Below are 16,500 nucleotides of genomic sequence, written 5' to 3' on the forward strand. Positions count from 1 at the left end.
ACCTCCCTGGTCGGGAGTGCAACTCTCAAACAATATGCTTTACACACACAAATAAGATACTTTACATAAGAGGTTACATTTCTGCTCCTTTTGGCAAGCATGGCAAAGGTCTGTGATCACATTTGGTGCATGATCCCCAACTGGCAAAAATCATATTCCCAGGAAGGAGGGGCAGCTTGAAAAAATGTTATCTACTTGGTTGCTGATTAGTGGTATGTTTGGTGCAATGCTAGCTTGCAGGGAAGACCTGTCCAAAATAATCAAGATGTAATAGTGTGCTTCATTGCTTTGGCACGCTTTGTGCCTATGGCAAGTTGTGTTTTGCTTTGAAGCTTTAGGTCTTTTATAGATTTTTTATCTGACTTGTATTATGACGAGGCATTGTCTCTGGTGTCATTTGGGTAGGCCACACGTTCCAAATCTTCTCTGGAAGCATACAGCTTGGGGCTTCCTATAGGAAGGGTGTGTGTGTGTGTGTGTGTGTGTGTGTGTGTGTGTGTGTGTGTGTGTTCCCACTGACAACTCTCTAACTTTGGTAAAGCAAGTTCTGGAAATGAGCCGTAGTGGGATTAGCATCTCAACAACACCAACATGTTAATCCTTGCAAAATCTCCCACCAGATTCCACAGGAAATTAATTTTGCGGTGAATAGAACCTCACTGTTAAGCTAAATAATGAGCTCCTGTTTTGTGACATTTTGTGACTTTCTCCAAGTTGCCTGCCACTACTTATGCTTTTAATTCGTAATGGATTTTCTTTGAACTCCATGCACCCTTACTTTCCCCAGAACTCTAACAGTGAAAGCAACAAGACTCGGAGTTTATCTAAATCGGGAGTTGCCAGCCTACAGGAGCTTAATAATAATAATAATAATAATAATAATAATAATAATAATTACAAACAAACAAACAACAACAAGAAGAAGTCAGATTTAAAAGCAGTTTATGACTATGTATTGCTAAACTGAAGTCTAAAACAAAACCAAGTCACACAGGCTTAGTAAAGCCCTGCTCCTTCCTGCCACTCACCATCTGGCCTGGGGCGGGGCCTGAGGCCTCACAAGGACTGCTGGACTCTGCTGCCCGGGAGGACTCTCCTGCGTGTGAGTGTATGGGGTCCTGCTCCTTCCTGCCACTCACCATCTGGCCTGGGGCGGGGCCTGAGGCCTCACAAGGACTGCTGGACTCTGCTGCCCGGGAGGACTCTCCTGCGTGTGAGTGTCTGAGGGCCCTGCTCCTTCCTGCCACTCACCATCTGGCCTGGGGCGGGGCCTGAAGCCTCATAAAGGACTGCTGGACTCTGCTGCCCGGGAGGACTCTCCTGCATGTGAGTGTCTGAGGGCCCTGCTCCTTCCTGCCACTCACCATCTGGCCTGGGGCGGGGCCTGAGGCCTCACAAGGACTGCTGGACTCTGCTGCCCGGGAGGATTCTCCTGCGTGTGAGTGTCTGAGGGCCCTGCTCCTTCCTGCCACTCACCATCTGGCCTGGGGCGGGGCCTGAGGCCTCACAAGGACTGCTGGACTCTGCTGCCCGGGAGGACTCTCCTGCATGTGCGTGTCTGAGGGCCCTGCTCCTTCCTGCCACTCACCATCTGGCCTGGGGCGGGGCCTGAGGCCTCACAAGGACTGCTGGACTCTGCTGCCCGGGAGGACTCTCCTGCATGTGAGTGTATGGGGTCCTGCTCCTTCCTGCCACTCACCATCTGGCCTGGGGCAGGGCCTGACGGGCCTCACTGGAACACTTGCTGTTACTGCTGGAGGGGTGCAGAGTGCTTTTAAAATGTTTTAAAAGTTTTAATTTTGAATTTTTTGTATGTGGGGGGGGGTGCGGTGGATGTTTATTGGGCCTGGGAATTTGTTTGATTTTATGTTTTTGTAATTTTTGTAATTTCTATTGTTTTTTGTTTATATTGTCTTATTTGTGGGTTTTTTTTTTTTTTTTTTTGTTTCTTAAAGGGGTTATTTTGTTCTTAAGGGGAGGGGTCAGGGCTGCCGGGGAATGGGCCCCAGCCCATAAAATGGCTGGGATATGCTTCACAGGGGGGAATGCACTGGGACAACCGATCTCAGTGATCACGGGTAGGAGGAGGAGTTACGCTAAGACCAGACCATGTCATTACAGAGGAGGCAGGTTTAGTCGTTGTCTGAGGACTATCCCTGCCTCTGGGTCTGGTCCTGACCGGATGAATACTAGAATCAGCAAGGGATACCCACATGACCTGAAAGTGCTGCTGTGCAATGCCAGGTCAATGACTCATAAGACCACTGCCATCCATGACTTGATCATGGATGGAGGACTTGACCTGGCATGTGTAACAGAGACTTGGTTGGATGAAGCAGATGGGCCTGTCCTTGCCGCTGCTTGTCCACCAGGTTTCTCTTACGCACAGCAACCCAGGTCATGTGGGCGGGGAGGGGGGGTTGCAGTGATTTTTAGGAAGTCATTAGTTTGCACCAGGCGTCCTATTGGGAAGACCCAGTTTTCTGAGTGCATGTTCTGGAAGTTGGGCAATAGGGGCAGTACAGGATTCCTTTTGGTGTACCGACCTCCCCGCTGCACCAAGGATTCCCTGCCCGAGCTGCTTCAGGTCGTGGCGGATGTTCTCCTGGAGACACCTAGCTTGGTCGTCCTAGGGGATTTTAACATCCATGCCGACACGACCTTACAAGGGGCCGCTCGGGACTTCGTGGAAAGCATGGCCTCCATGGGGCTGTCCCTGAATAAGTGTGGCCCAACCCATAGCCGCGGACATGCCTTGGACCTGGTGTTTACCTCTACGGATGTTGGTGATCTGACACTAAGTAAAAGCGAAACGAAAGAAGTGCCATGGTCAGATCACTTCCTGGTGCAACTGGACTTCTCCGCGACCCATCCCCTCTGCAGGGAGGTGGGACCGATTCGGATGGTCCGCCCCCGCCACTTAATGGATCCAAATGGTTTCCAGAGAGTGGTTGGGGATGCTTTATCCCATGTTGATGGCCTTTCAGCCGATTCCCTGGTGGCCCGCTGGAATGTGGAGTTAACCAGGGCTATTGACTGTTTGGCTCCGAAGCGCCCTCTCCGATTGCATGAAGCCCGGAGAGCCCCGTGGTTTTCCACGGATCTGAGGGCAATGAAACAATCGTTGAGACGGCTAGAGCGCCGGTGGCGGATAACTCATTCTGAATCTGACCGGACACGGGTTAGAGCTCAACGTCGAGCCTACCAAGTGGCGATAACGACGGCGAAGAAGACTTTCTTCACCGCCTCTATTGCATCTGCAGAAAACAGCAGCAGGAGACTCTTTCAGGTGGTTCGCAATTTAGCGGAACCACCTGTAACATCGGGGCCCAGTACGGGCCACATGTTCTCCTGCAATGATTTTGCAAATTTTTTTGCAGATAAAATCGCTCAGATTCGGGAAGAAGTAGACTCCACCGTGGGAGCAGGGCCGGGGCGGGAGAGTGCTAGAGTCCTGTCTGGTCAAGTTGTGTGGGATCAATTTCAATCTGTTACCTCCGAGGATGTGGACAGGCTGCTTGGACGAGTGAAGCCAACCACCTGTCTCCTGGATCCTTGCCCATCCTGGCTTATAAAAGCTAGCCGGGAAGGACTGGGCGATGGGCTTCGTGGGGTGGTGAATGCTTCCCTCCGTGAGGGAGCCTTCCCAGACCCGCTGAAAGAGGCGGTTATTAAACCGCTTCTTAAAAAACCATCTTTAGATGCGGCCACGATGGCCAATTATCGCCCAGTCTCAAACCTCCCATTCTTGGGCAAGGTGATTGAGCGAGTGGTTGCTGAACAACTCCAGGCACGCCTGGAAGAAGCGGACCATTTGGATCCCTTCCAGTCGGGATTCAGGCCTCATCATGGGACTGAAACTGCCTTGGTCGCACTGGTTGATGATCTCCGGCGGGCTAGGGACAAAGGTGAGAGCTGTTTCCTAGTTCTGCTGGATCTCTCAGCGGCGTTTGATACCATCGACCATGACATCCTTCTGGACCGTCTTGAGGGGCTGGGAGCTGGGGGCACTGTCATACAGTGGTTCCGCTCCTTCCTCCTGGGCCGTGTTCAGAAAGTGGTGGTGGGGGATGAGTGTTCAGACCCCTGGCCGCTCACTTGTGGGGTGCCTCAGGGTTCTGTCCTCTCCCCCATGCTTTTCAACATCTACATGCAGCCGCTGGGAGAGATCATCAGGAGGTTTGGGCTGGGTGTTCATCAGTATGCAGATGATACCCAGCTCTACCTCTCTTTTAAATCAGAACCAGTGAAGGCGGTAAAGGTCCTGTGTGAGTGTCTGGAGGCGGTTGGAGGATGGATGGTGGCTAACAGATTGAGGTTGAATCCTGACAAGACAGAAGTACTGTTTTTGGGGGACAGGAGGCGGGCAGGTGTGGAGGATTCCCTGGTCCTGAATGGGGTAACTGTGCCCCTGAAGGACCAGGTGCGCAGCCTGGGAGTCATTTTGGACTCACAGCTGTCCATGGAGGCACAGGTCAAATCTGTATCCAGGGCAGCTGTTTACCAGCTCCATCTGGTACGTAGGCTGAGACCCTATCTGCCTGCGGACTGTCTCGCCAGAGTGGTACATGCTCTGGTTATCTCCCGCTTGGACTACTGCAATGCGCTCTACGTGGGGCTACCTTTGAAGGTGACCCGGAAACTACAACTAATACAGAATGCGGCAGCTAGACTGGTGACTGGGAGCGGCCGCCGAGACCATATAACACCGGTCTTGAAAGACCTACATTGGCTCCCAGTACGTTTCCGAGCACAATTCAAAGTGTTGGTGCTGACCTTTAAAGCCCTAAATGGCCTCGGTCCAGTATATCTGAAGGAGCGTCTCCTCCCCCATCGTTCTGCCCGGACACTGAGGTCCAGCTCCGAGGGCCTTCTGGCGGTTCCCTCACTGCGAGAGGCCAAGTTGCAGGGAACCAGGCAGAGGGCCTTCTCGGTGGTGACGCCCGCCCTGTGGAATGCCCTCCCATCGGATGTCAAGGCGATGGACAACTACCTGACATTCAGAAGACATCTGAAGGCAGCCCTGTTCAGGGAAGTTTTTAATATGTGACATTTTAGTGTATTTTTTATCTCTGTTGGAAGCCGCCCAGAGTGGCTGGGGAAACCCAGCCAGATGGGCGGGGTACAAATAATAAATTATTATTATTATTATTATTATTATTATAAAGTGTCTGGAAGGAACAGTTTGGAGGCAAGCTATCATTAGTCTAGGGTAGCAAAGACTGCAGTTAGATTCAGAACTACCAAAGGCATTGAACAGGCCGTTCCCTGTAGACCAGAGATTATGTTTGAGGAGTACAGTGAGAGGTGAAATGGATTTCAAAGGATGACGAGGGTGTGGTATAAGCTTTTAATTTCATGTGGCACATAGTAATGCACTGGGTTAAGAAGGTCAGGATCAGCAAGTAGATTAGGGTTGCTGTGACATGGGGGACAGGGAGTGGGCAGGTGTAGAGGACTCCCTGGTCCTGAATGGGGTAACTGCCCCAAAGGACCAGGTGCTCAGCCTGGGAGTCATTTTGGACTCACAGCTGTCCATGGAGGTGCAGGTCAATTCTGTGTCCAGGTCGGCTGCCTACCAGCTCCATCTGGTACACAGGCTGAGACCCTACCTGCCCGCAGACTGTCTCACCAGAATGGTGAATGCTCTGGTTATCTCCCGCTTGGACTACCGCAACACATTCTACCTGTGGCTACCTTTGAAGGTGACCCGGAAACAACTAATCCAGAATGCAGCAGCTAGACTGGTGACTGGGAGAGACCACATAGCGCGGGTCCTGAAAGACCTACATTGGCTCCCAGTATGTTTCTGAGCACAATTGAAAGTGTTGGTGCTGACCTTTAAAGTGCTAAACGACCTTGGCCCAGTATACCTGAAGAAGCATCTCTCCCCCCCCCCATTGTTCAGCCCGGACACTGAGGTCCAGCTCCGAGGGCCTTCTAGTGGTTCTCTCACTACGAGAAGTGAGGGTACAGGGAACCAGGCATAGGGCCTTCTCGGTAGTGGCGCCCGCCCTGTGGTACGCCCTCCCATCAGCTGTCGAGCAGATAAACAACCACCTGACTTTTAGAAGACATCTGAAGGCAGCCCTGTCTAGGGAAGTTTTAATGTTTGATGCTTTATCACTTATTATTTTTGTTGCTGCTGCTGCTGCTGCTGTTCCGTTGGGAGCCCACCAGAGTGGCTGGGGAAACCCAGCCATATGGGCTGGCTATGTATGTATGTATGATGGTGATGATGATGATGGTGGTGGTGGTAATGATGATGCTGATGCTGATGATGATAATAATAATTATATAAGACTGTCTCTGATGTGTTTCTAGAAGCCTTAACTGGTCCAGATGCTTACGAGAATATGGCTTGTGGGAGCATGCTCTACCCATTTTAGAACAGTTGCATTGGTTACTAATATGGTTCTCAGCACAATTCAAAGTGCTAATTATTGCTTATAATACCCTAAATTGCTTCAGACTGGGATACCTGAAGGAATGCCCCTTCTCTGCGTTGATGCTTAGTTGGACAGGACATGTAAGAGTCTTTTCTGTGGCCGCAGCCCAGTTCTGGAATTCTCCCCTCCAGGAAGTTCAGCTGTGCATCTCATCCTTTGTCTTCGCCAGACAGTGTAAACTGATCTCGTTTATTAGCCTAGGCAGGGCCGTAGCTAGGGAGTGGTGGTGTGCCCCCCCCCCCCGCAGGTGTGCAGCCAGTGCGCCCCCCCATCGGCTAAAAATATGTCGATAAACATAAATATTGATTATTGCCTCATAAGAAATGGTTTTAAATAGAGGGTGAATTGAATGGGTGGAAGGGTGTGTGTGGAGGAGAGGTGGAAAGGAGAGTTAATTTGTCCATGCCTAGGGGGTGAAATCTGGGCGGTTCTGCCAGGGGTGCAAGATCACCTAGCTATGGCTCTGAGCCTAGGTATTTTTAAGGCTGACTTTGGTTTCCTCTGCCATGCGGACTGTTATCATCTGGCGGTTCGTGAATCATGAAACAAGAATGCCCTTCTTTTTGAAAGAAAGAAAAGAATAGATTGCGCTGGGTGGGAGCAAGCACTTTGGCATGCTAAAAGCACTCTTAGTATTCCAGTGAGAATGTTACTAGCTTGTTGTGATGGCATCATGCAATTCCTAAAGCTGTCAGCTGAGGCCAAGGTTACGGTTCCTTCTATATTTAAGCGATTGTGCTTTCTTGTCTGCAAGGTCTTGAACGTAGAGAGCCTTATCCTAGCCAAGCCACTAGCTTTCACATTAATAAGCGTTGCATGTGAAGATAAAGATAAACCCTTTAGCTGGGTGAACACTGGGCATTTTAATTGTTTTGTTATGTAGGTGATTAGCGGATGCAAAACGTTGCAGTGTGGAATGCTTCTGTGCAGGCTTCGTCTGTGGAGCCACCTCGTACCATTCCCCTTTTCTCTCTCGCCTTACCCACTGAGCATGCTCAGTCAGTGTTCGGTTTGGCTGGGAAGGTGAATGGACTCCAAAGTGTCGTCTTCTGAGACTTTGGAGTTCTTTTGAGCTGCTGGTTGCTCCTCTTTGTTCATTTTGGATACACTGAGGTCCAGGGCCAAGGGCCTTCTGGCGGTTCCATCACTGCGAGAAGCGAGCTTACAGGGAACCAGGCAGAGGGCCTTCTTGGTAGTGGTGCCCGCCCTGTGGAATGCCCTCCCATCAGATGTCAAAGAAATAAAGAACTATCTGACTTTTAGAAGACACCTGAAGGTGACCCTGTTTAGGGAGGTTTTTTAAGTTTGATGTTTTATCGTGTTTTTAATATTCTGTTGGCAGCCACCCAGAGTGACTGGGGTATAAAAATATATTATTATTATTATTATTATTATTATTATTATTATTATTATTATTATATTTAAGGAGCAGCACGGTTGAAATTAAGATTGATACCAGTCTACATGGCACTGTATTTTAAAGTTTTAATTATCAGTAGTATTTTAGGATTTGTATGTTGCTTTCTTTAATTTTCTCATTTCCCAACTAGCATGCTCTCTGTGTCACCAAAATAACATGGACCCACATGATGTTCTACCAAACTTGAGTAGAGATCTTCCCTTATGTGGGTACACAACCTGTTTGCATCCGCTTCGTTCCACAGTATGAGTTGAAGAATAATAGGATCAAGAACTCTGTGTACACTTCACTGGTCACAAGACCTTTTCTTTTTCAATCATGCCATGGAATTTTTAATAATGAAATATTTTTAAGAATTACTTCTTTATAATCTTTCTGTAATCTTGACTTGGATGAGCACATGATGAAGACGGCGAACCTGCCAATAACTTGCCATTGCTTTTTTATTTGTACGGTTGCTTTAATTCTTGATAATCTAGCCAGTGTAAAATAGTATTTGTGTTTGTGTTGTAGTTCACAACTGGACGCAGGAGGAGACTCTTCAGTGGCTGGTAGAATTTGTTGAACTTCCTCAGTATGAGAAGACTTTCAGAGAAAATAACGTCAAAGGAACAACATTGCCAAGGTGAATTTTTCAGCCCTGATAAGTTTTGTACTTTTTTTGGGTGCTCCTGCAGTGTCGGTCTCTCTGTGCAGAGCATGCTTAGTGAAATATATTAAACATTAAGATTAAACATTTCTTACATCTAAAACATTGTTAGCCTAAGAAATCTGCTTTTTTGATGGTACATTATTGCACTTAAACTGACAAAGTCATTCAGTTCTGTATAGTTTCATGCTATATCAGTTTAAACAAAGACATTTTGTTAATGCCAAACTTGATGTTAGTTTGGTACATTAAAATCTACCATCTCTGGTTTAGTGTTGTACATGAAATTTGATAAACCACACAACATATTATCTATTTCTCAGTGACTTTGAGTTACTGCACACAATAGAATCTGCATTTTTAGTTGTGTCTCTAACAGTTGCTTTCAGGACAAGGAACATAAAATCCTTGCTTTATTGTGTACAGGATAGCAGTTAATGAAGCCGCATTTATGATCTCTCAGTTGAAAATAATTGATCGGAGCCACCGGCAGAAACTACAGCTGAAGGCCTTGGATGTTGTCTTATTTGGACCTCTCACACGTTAGTATTATTTCCTCTCTCTGCCTCCTCCCCAGGTACACACCTTTAAACTGCTAGCAGAAAGAATTGTTCTGTTGAACTGTGATTTACGTTAATATTTAGGCTAGCTAATTCCTCTGAGGGATATCTCCAATGATACTATTGTGGGTATCCTTCAGTGGTGTGTTTTGAGTATAAAAATAAACCATGGTTGATCAAGACAGGAATAAACCTAGGTAAGTCTTGGATTTGTGTGCTATTTTATCCTCTTGTGCAGTCCTAAGGAGTTAGGAAGCTTTCACTTCTGTTTTAGATGAGCCACAATTTAGCATTACATCTAAATCCTAAACTATGAGTCATCTAATTATAGTAAACCAGTTTCATTGCATGGTTTGAAGCTGCCTTGTTTCAGACAAACTGTAGATGCAAACTATCATTTCACTTGTTTTAAGTGAAAGGAAATGGCAAGCGGGCAGTCAAATTCTGAATTAGCCTTTTTTGGGGGGGGGTGTAAAAATTATTATTATTTATTGAATTTATATACCGCCGTATACCTAGGCGTCTCAGGGCGGTACACAGAATAAATTCAAGATATAAAACCACAAAATACCTAATAAAAATAACAACACCACCACAATGGTACTCATACCTTGATAAATTGAAAAATGTCTAGATCCCACCCAGCCCTTCTTTCTATGTCCCTCCCCCTTCTCTATTGAATTTGTGCTACACATTTTTGTTTTGTATTTTATTATCAACTTTTCAATTGAAATTTGACATTTTATGGATGACATTTATTAAAAAGAATTAAAAATCGCGATTGGTGACAAGGACATTGGAAGAATTGCTCTTTGACATTTCTTCCACCTCATGCTTGCCATGGGAAGTTAGTGCAGTGCTCTGCTAGTCCTGTTTGTGACAATCACACACCCACCATGCCACACCCAACCCAAACCCCGAGAAAATTAGAGAGAGAGAGAGAGAGAGATGTTATCTAATAACAACAGGCAACATTCCCCACTACAAGGGGGGGGGGGGGCGTGACCCAAGGTGGCCAGCTGCATTCCCTCTTACCTCTGATGCGCACACAGAGCACACGGGGAGTGGGTGGCGCTGTGGTCTAAAAAACGGAGCCTCTTGGGCTTGCTAATCAGAAGGTCAGCTGTTTGAATCCCTGCAACAGAGTGATCTCCCATTGCTCTGTCCCAGCTCCTGCCAACCTAGCAGTTCAAAAGCACGCCTGTGCAAGTAGATAAATAGGTACCACTTCAGCGGGAAGTTAAGCGGCGTTTCCGTGTGCTCTGGTTTCCGTCCTGGTGTTACGTTACACCAGAAGCAGTTTAGTCATGCTGGCCACGTGATCTGGAAAGCTGTCTGTGGACAAACGCTGGCTCCCTCGGCCTGAAAGCGAGATGAGCGCTGCAACCCCGTAGTGACCTTTGACTGCTCTTAACCGTCTAGGGGTCCTTTACCTTTACCTCTCTTTTTTTTTTTACACCGCGCACATGCATGTGTTCAGAGCACAGACACATGCGACTCACAAACATGCACTTCAAGGATACAACTCCTTCTCTTCATCTCACACGCCACAAATGCACACGTAGCTCCCCCTCCTCTCTCTCACACAGGCCACACATAGATCTCTTCCTCTCTGTCCAGATGTACCTCTCTCCCTAGGAGACCTCACATGCCTACCTCCCTTTTCTCTCTCATCCGCACAGACAACATATAGATCTCTCCCTCCCACCAAATGCCACAAATACATCTCTTCCTCTCTCGCACATAGCCCCTCCTTCAGAAAAAGGCCTTCCCTTGGGCAGAGGAAGCACCTGCCACAAGTTCCACATCGGTGGCAGACAACAGCAGCCTGAGTGTGTGAGGATACCACTGCTCCCCCCTAACCTTTTTTAAAAATAAATAATAATAATAATAAAAACCCAGTATGGAGTGAAAGAGGTACTTGTGGCTGGCTGGCAGGCAGTGGCAGCCTGAGTTTGCAGGAACATCCCCAGCCACTTCCCCCATATCTCCAGCTAGCATGGGATGAAGGAGGCACCCGCTCCTTTTAAGAAGGCAGTGGCAGCCACTGCCAAAGCATATGATGATAACTTCATTGCTTCTCCCCACCCCTTTGAACTTTTTTGTTTTTTTGAAGTAAGCCCCAGGGCAGGCAAAGGCTAGCAGGCAGCAGTGGCAGCCCAAGCGAAGATTTTGGTACTCCTTTCTGGAATATTTCGTCAGAAAAAAACACTGGCTGCAGCAAATAATGCTGCTCATCAACCTTTTTCTCTGCGCCACGTGTTTTCTATTGCTGCTGCAGTTAATCTTAGGCATGATTAGTGAAAACAAGCCAGCTTAATTTAACTTGGTTTGACCCTTTCAGGATTACAGTGACTCTTCTTTAAGACACATGTGCAGACAGGTTGCCAGGAGAGAGAGGGAAAAAAATTATGCTGAGCACTAACCATACTTAAGATTAACTGCAGTTTGTAATTTTTTTAAAAAAAAACTTCGACAAACTGGTCGACCTAAAATGGAAGTGGAAGTTTCTGAACTCACAGAGCTATGCTGGAGGGGAGCGTATGGGCTCATGGCTTGTTGCAGCTTGTGTAGCACTAAACCCTGGTTTAGCATTGTATCCAAATCAGTCCAATCTTGTTAGATGACCTATCTCGTTAACTCACGTACAACTGCATTTTTCAGGACCGCCTCACAACTGGATGAAAGATTTCATCCTCACCATCTCTATAGTGATTGGCGTCGGGGGCTGCTGGTTTGCATATACTCAGAACAAGACTTCAAAAGAGCATATGACAAAAATGATGAAAGATTTAGAAAGCCTTCAAACGGCAGAACAGAGTCTGTGCGATTTGCAAGAGAGGTACGTGAAAAATAGACAATACTTTAGGGTGTTCAAAGTCCTTATGACAGCCATGAAATGCCATTTAGTGTGAAAATATTGCAGGACTTTGCCTGTTCCACATAGTGAATTCATGGTTAAGGTGATGTATGAAGAGGAGACTACTCAAGTTACATTTCGCCACTAAGCTACACCAGCATTCCTGTTAATGTATGAGTTCTGATGTTTTTCACAAATTTGAATGTCCTTGCCTTATTATTGTTATTTATTGAGTTTACATATTGCTCTATACCCGGAGGTCTCAGGGCGGTTCGCAGAAAAGATCACAACATATAATCAGAATAAAAACAACAACCCAATAACACACACACACACCCCTCTGAAAAGGGCCGCCTTTTAAAAAGGGCATAGGATGTAAACTGGATCAACCAAAGGCCTGGATAAAAAGGAACCTAAAGGTGCATAATGAAGGCACCAGGCAAACTTCCCTTGGGAGATTTTCCACAAATGGGGAGCCACTGCAGAGAAGGCCTCTCCTCATGTTGCCACCCTCTGGACAAAGGAGGGCCTCAGAAGATGATCTCAGGGTATGGGAAAGTTCATATGGAAAGAGGCGGTGCTTGAGGTATTGCGGTCCTGAGCCCTAGCATCGCAACTTGACAGAAAACATAGCTAACTTTGTTGAGAGAGACAGGTAACCCTCTGCTGTTCTTTTGACACATATTGAGAGGTTTAGTGACATGTCGCTTGGCGATGCCACAGAGTAGCTTAAATTATTTGTCCAATCAATTGAGGCATGAACAGAACTGAACAAACACTATTAACTTGTGGAAAAAAAATGTCTACTTTGAAGGCTTGAAAAAGCACAGGAGGAAAATCGGACTGTTGCTGTGGAAAAGCAAAACCTGGAGCGCAAGATGATGGATGAAATCAGCGACGCAAAACGGGAAGCGTGTCGGCTGAGAGAGTTGAGGGAAGGAGCTGAATGTGAACTCAGCAGGCTTAAATATGCAGAAGAGGAGCTGGTGCAGGTATTTGCAAATAAAATCTACCATCTCAGCCCACGCAGAGTTGTACCTTTTCCAGCCACTTAATGGCACTGTAGCATTGGAGTAAGGGACATGATGAAATTGTAAATCAGAGAAGCAAACTGAGATCGATTCCAGAAAGGTAGTTTAGACATATAAAGCTGAAACTGGTAGAGAAATAGGTGTAACAATCAGTAAAAGGAAAGAGTCAGAACAGGTGCCTTTGAGCTGCACACTGTGGGTGCCTAGCTTCATCAAGTGATGCTGACACAAAACCCCACACATACACTAAGTAGAAGAATTAGAAGCATTGCCACCCAACCCTACTCCACTCACCATGTCCTCCTCCCCCTCTTTCCCCCTTTTTTCTTCCACACTATCAGGAATATCCCTCCTCATATATTCCAAGGGGAGCTGAGTTTGCATCTTCATCTATACACTTAAAAGTTCCTCTGGTAGCCCTCTTTTTAACTATACACTTTGGAGTAACAGGGACGCGGGTGGCGCTGTGGGTTAAACCACAAAGCCTAGGACTTGCCAATCAGAAGGTTGGCGGTTCAGATCCCTGTGACGGGGTGAGCTCCCGTTGCTCGGTCCCTGCTCCTGCCAACCTAGCAGTTCGAAAGCACGTTGTCACAGCCACCCAGGTGGGTCCCAGCTCACGAGAGACCTTACTCCGTTGTTGTTTACTTACAGGAAAAGTTTATTGAAGATAATTGCTTCTTTCACAGTTCAGCATTGTGGCTGTACGTCTGTCACGTTAGACCGCCGAAGTCCCCCTCTGACTCCTCCCCTCCTCCACACCAACTTAATAGCCTGGCTCTAGACCACCTCTTCCTCTCCTTTCTTTTCCGCAGGGTCTTTCTGCCCCCCTGGGTTCTCTCTTTCCGGGATTCGCCTGAGGCTGAATCCTCTGCCGCCTCCTGCCCCCTCCTTCTGGCTTTGGGGCCGGGCTCCTCCTCTGAGCTTTCCCCACTTCCGCGCGCCTCTATGTTTGAACTTGGCGCGCGTACGTTGCTTTTGACCTTTCCTTCGTCCTCTATACTGCCCCCTGTTCCACTCTCTACCCTTTCCGGCTGAACACCTTGCTCCAACCCCCTCTCTCTGTTTTCTCCTGTTCCTCCTCCCTCCGAGAGGCTGACAACTCCACCCCCTTTACTCCGTTCCGGCTGAGACCCCTCTGACAGCGTCTGTGCTTCACTGGGCTTTCTCCCCTCCTTCCCTGACTTTTCACAGCTTCTCTCTTCTCCTGCTTTTCGCCTGATCATGCTAGCTCCCTTTTGGGAATCCTCTGACTCACTGCTTAGGCTCATAGATTCCCTTCGAATTCCGTCATCTTCTTCCTCGTCTCTCTCTCTCTCCTCCCACTCGCTTTCCGTCTCCTCTGCCATCTCCTCACTTCTCCCAGAAACCCTGACATCCATCCCCCCCTCGAAGCCCCCCCTTCCCCCCTCCCGGTCGCTGGGTGCAGGTTGAGGGAAATGTGGTTCTTCCTGGGTCGGTTCAGGATACCGGGTGTCCACGTCAATCTTCTCCTCTGGCAGCTCCGTATACGTGTGTTCGAACTCGGGTTCCCCCCCTGAAGGCATCACAGTCTCTTCCTCCCTCACTGCTTCTCCTGGCGCTGCCTGCCAAGGACCTATCATCCACCTCTGACTCCATACCTCCCTTGGCTGATCCACCCACCAATAAGGGTTTGTCTCTCCCCCCCCCAGGCGGGGATCCCTGGTCGGGCTTGTTTTGGGCGTAGAGCCCTCGGGCGAGGAGAAACCCCCGAACGTGCTGCCCGACAAAGTGGGCGTGAAAAGCCAATCATCAAAATACTCCTCGGGCATGGGTTTGTGCGGAAAAATTGCATGAAACTCCTCCTTCAACAGGGGTTCGTCCAAAGCGTAACCCGGCACCCAGCTATTTGCAGAGACTGGAGTGCCTTCCCTGGCGAGAAAATATTCAACTCCCTCCTCCCCCCATCGTGAATCCAGTATCTCTGTGACCTCATTAAGAGGTTCTGGTCTTGGCGACTCCCCTCTCTCAGGCGCCCTTCTACGTGGCTCTGGAGGTGCTCCTGACTCTTGAAACCTGTGTGGGGCTTTGTAGGGAGTGAGCACCGACCTATGAAAGACCGGGTGCACCCTGGAGCCCTCCGGAAGGGCTAGGCGAAAAGCCACCGGATTGATCTTAGCCTCAACTTGATATGGTCCTAGCTGCCTGTGTTCTAACTTCTTTTTGGCCAACGACCTGGCCGGCATCGCGTGGGCTGCTAACCATACCCAGTCCCCAACCTGAATGTCTTCCCCCGCCCTTCTGTGTTTGTCGGCTTGCACCTTATACGCCTGCTTTGCCAGCTCCAAATGTCTCCGCAGCTCCTCGTGCACTTCTTGCAACTCTGCTGCAAACTGGTCGGCATTTTGAGGTCCCCCCCCTTCAGGTGCTGTAAAGCTCGGGAAGGTTCTGGGATGACGTCCATAGTTCGCGAAGAAAGGCGTCACCCCGGTGGATGCGTGCTTCGTGTTGTTGTAGGCGAACTCAGCCATCGGCAGGTAGTCCACCCACGCCGCGGGTCGCTGGTTGGCGTAACACCGTAGGTACTGCTGCATGATTGCGTTGACCCTCTCCGCTTGACCGTTGGTCTGTGGATGCCTCGCCGACGTCAGGTTGATCTTGACGTGTAAGATACCCAGAAGCTTCCGCCAGAAAGTGGAAACAAATTGGCGCCCCCTGTCGGACAAGACGGACTGCGGTAGTCCATGCACTCTGAAGACGTGATCGATGAAGAGCTTTGCGGTCTGTTCCGCCGTCGCCACCTTGGCACAAGGAATGAAGTGCGCCATCTTGGTGAACAAGTCCACAACCACTAACACCGCCGTCTTACCTCTGGAGCTGGGCAGGTCTGTAACAAAGTCCAACGCTACCCTCTCCCACGGTTGCTGCGGTGTCTCCAGCGGTTCTAACAATCCCGCCTGCTTCTGATGCACTGGTTTGGACCTCTGGCAGATATCGCACCTGGCTACGTAGTCCGCCACCTCTCCTCTCATCTGGGGCCACCAAAAGTCCCTTGCCACCAACTCCATCGTCTTCTCTTTGCCGAAATGGCCCGCACTCGGGGCATCGTGCAATTGTTGCAAAACCGTGGCGCGAAGCTCGTCGGTGGGCACGTAAAGGGCGCCCTTGCGAGTCAAAAGTCCATCCTGCAACTGAAACTCATTGTTGTCAGGCGACCCTCTGCGGAGCTCCTCCATCTTGGATTGTGCAAACTGATCCTCTTGCAGCGCGCGTCGCACCGCGTCCAGGTCGACTGCGATGGTAGCGCACGTCCACGCCTGCGGTGCGAAAATGTACTTCGCCGCGATTGGAGCTACTTCCTCCAGGTATTGAGGCTTTCGGGACAGCGCGTCTGCTATAACATTGGAGTCTCCAGGGATGTATTCTATTTTGAAATCGAAATCCGCAAAGAATTCCGCCCAGCGCATGTGTCGTTGGGTTTGCAATTTAGCCGTCCGCCAATACTCCAAGTTCTTGTGATCCGTGCGGACCTGCACCGTGTGCTTGGCTCCTATCAAGAAGTGTCGCCAC

At 48.7% G+C, this 16,500-nt stretch overlaps 1 protein-coding gene across 1 annotated transcript in view; it reads left to right on the forward strand.

The window, feature by feature from the left end:
• STIM2 (stromal interaction molecule 2) overlaps positions 1-16,500 on the forward strand; it is an 82,946-nt gene that overhangs the window by 53,446 nt on the left and 13,000 nt on the right. The window contains exons 4-7 of the mRNA XM_081875743.1: positions 8,383-8,494; positions 8,945-9,060; positions 11,743-11,920; positions 12,753-12,930. Coding sequence (XP_081731869.1) covers positions 8,383-8,494; positions 8,945-9,060; positions 11,743-11,920; positions 12,753-12,930 — 584 coding nt within the window. The remainder of the gene's footprint in view (positions 1-8,382; positions 8,495-8,944; positions 9,061-11,742; positions 11,921-12,752; positions 12,931-16,500) is intronic.

The sequence above is a fragment of the Podarcis erhardii genome, assembly GCF_964252035.2.
Source record: "Podarcis erhardii genome assembly, chromosome: 9".
NCBI classification, from domain to species: domain Eukaryota; kingdom Metazoa; phylum Chordata; class Lepidosauria; order Squamata; family Lacertidae; genus Podarcis; species Podarcis erhardii.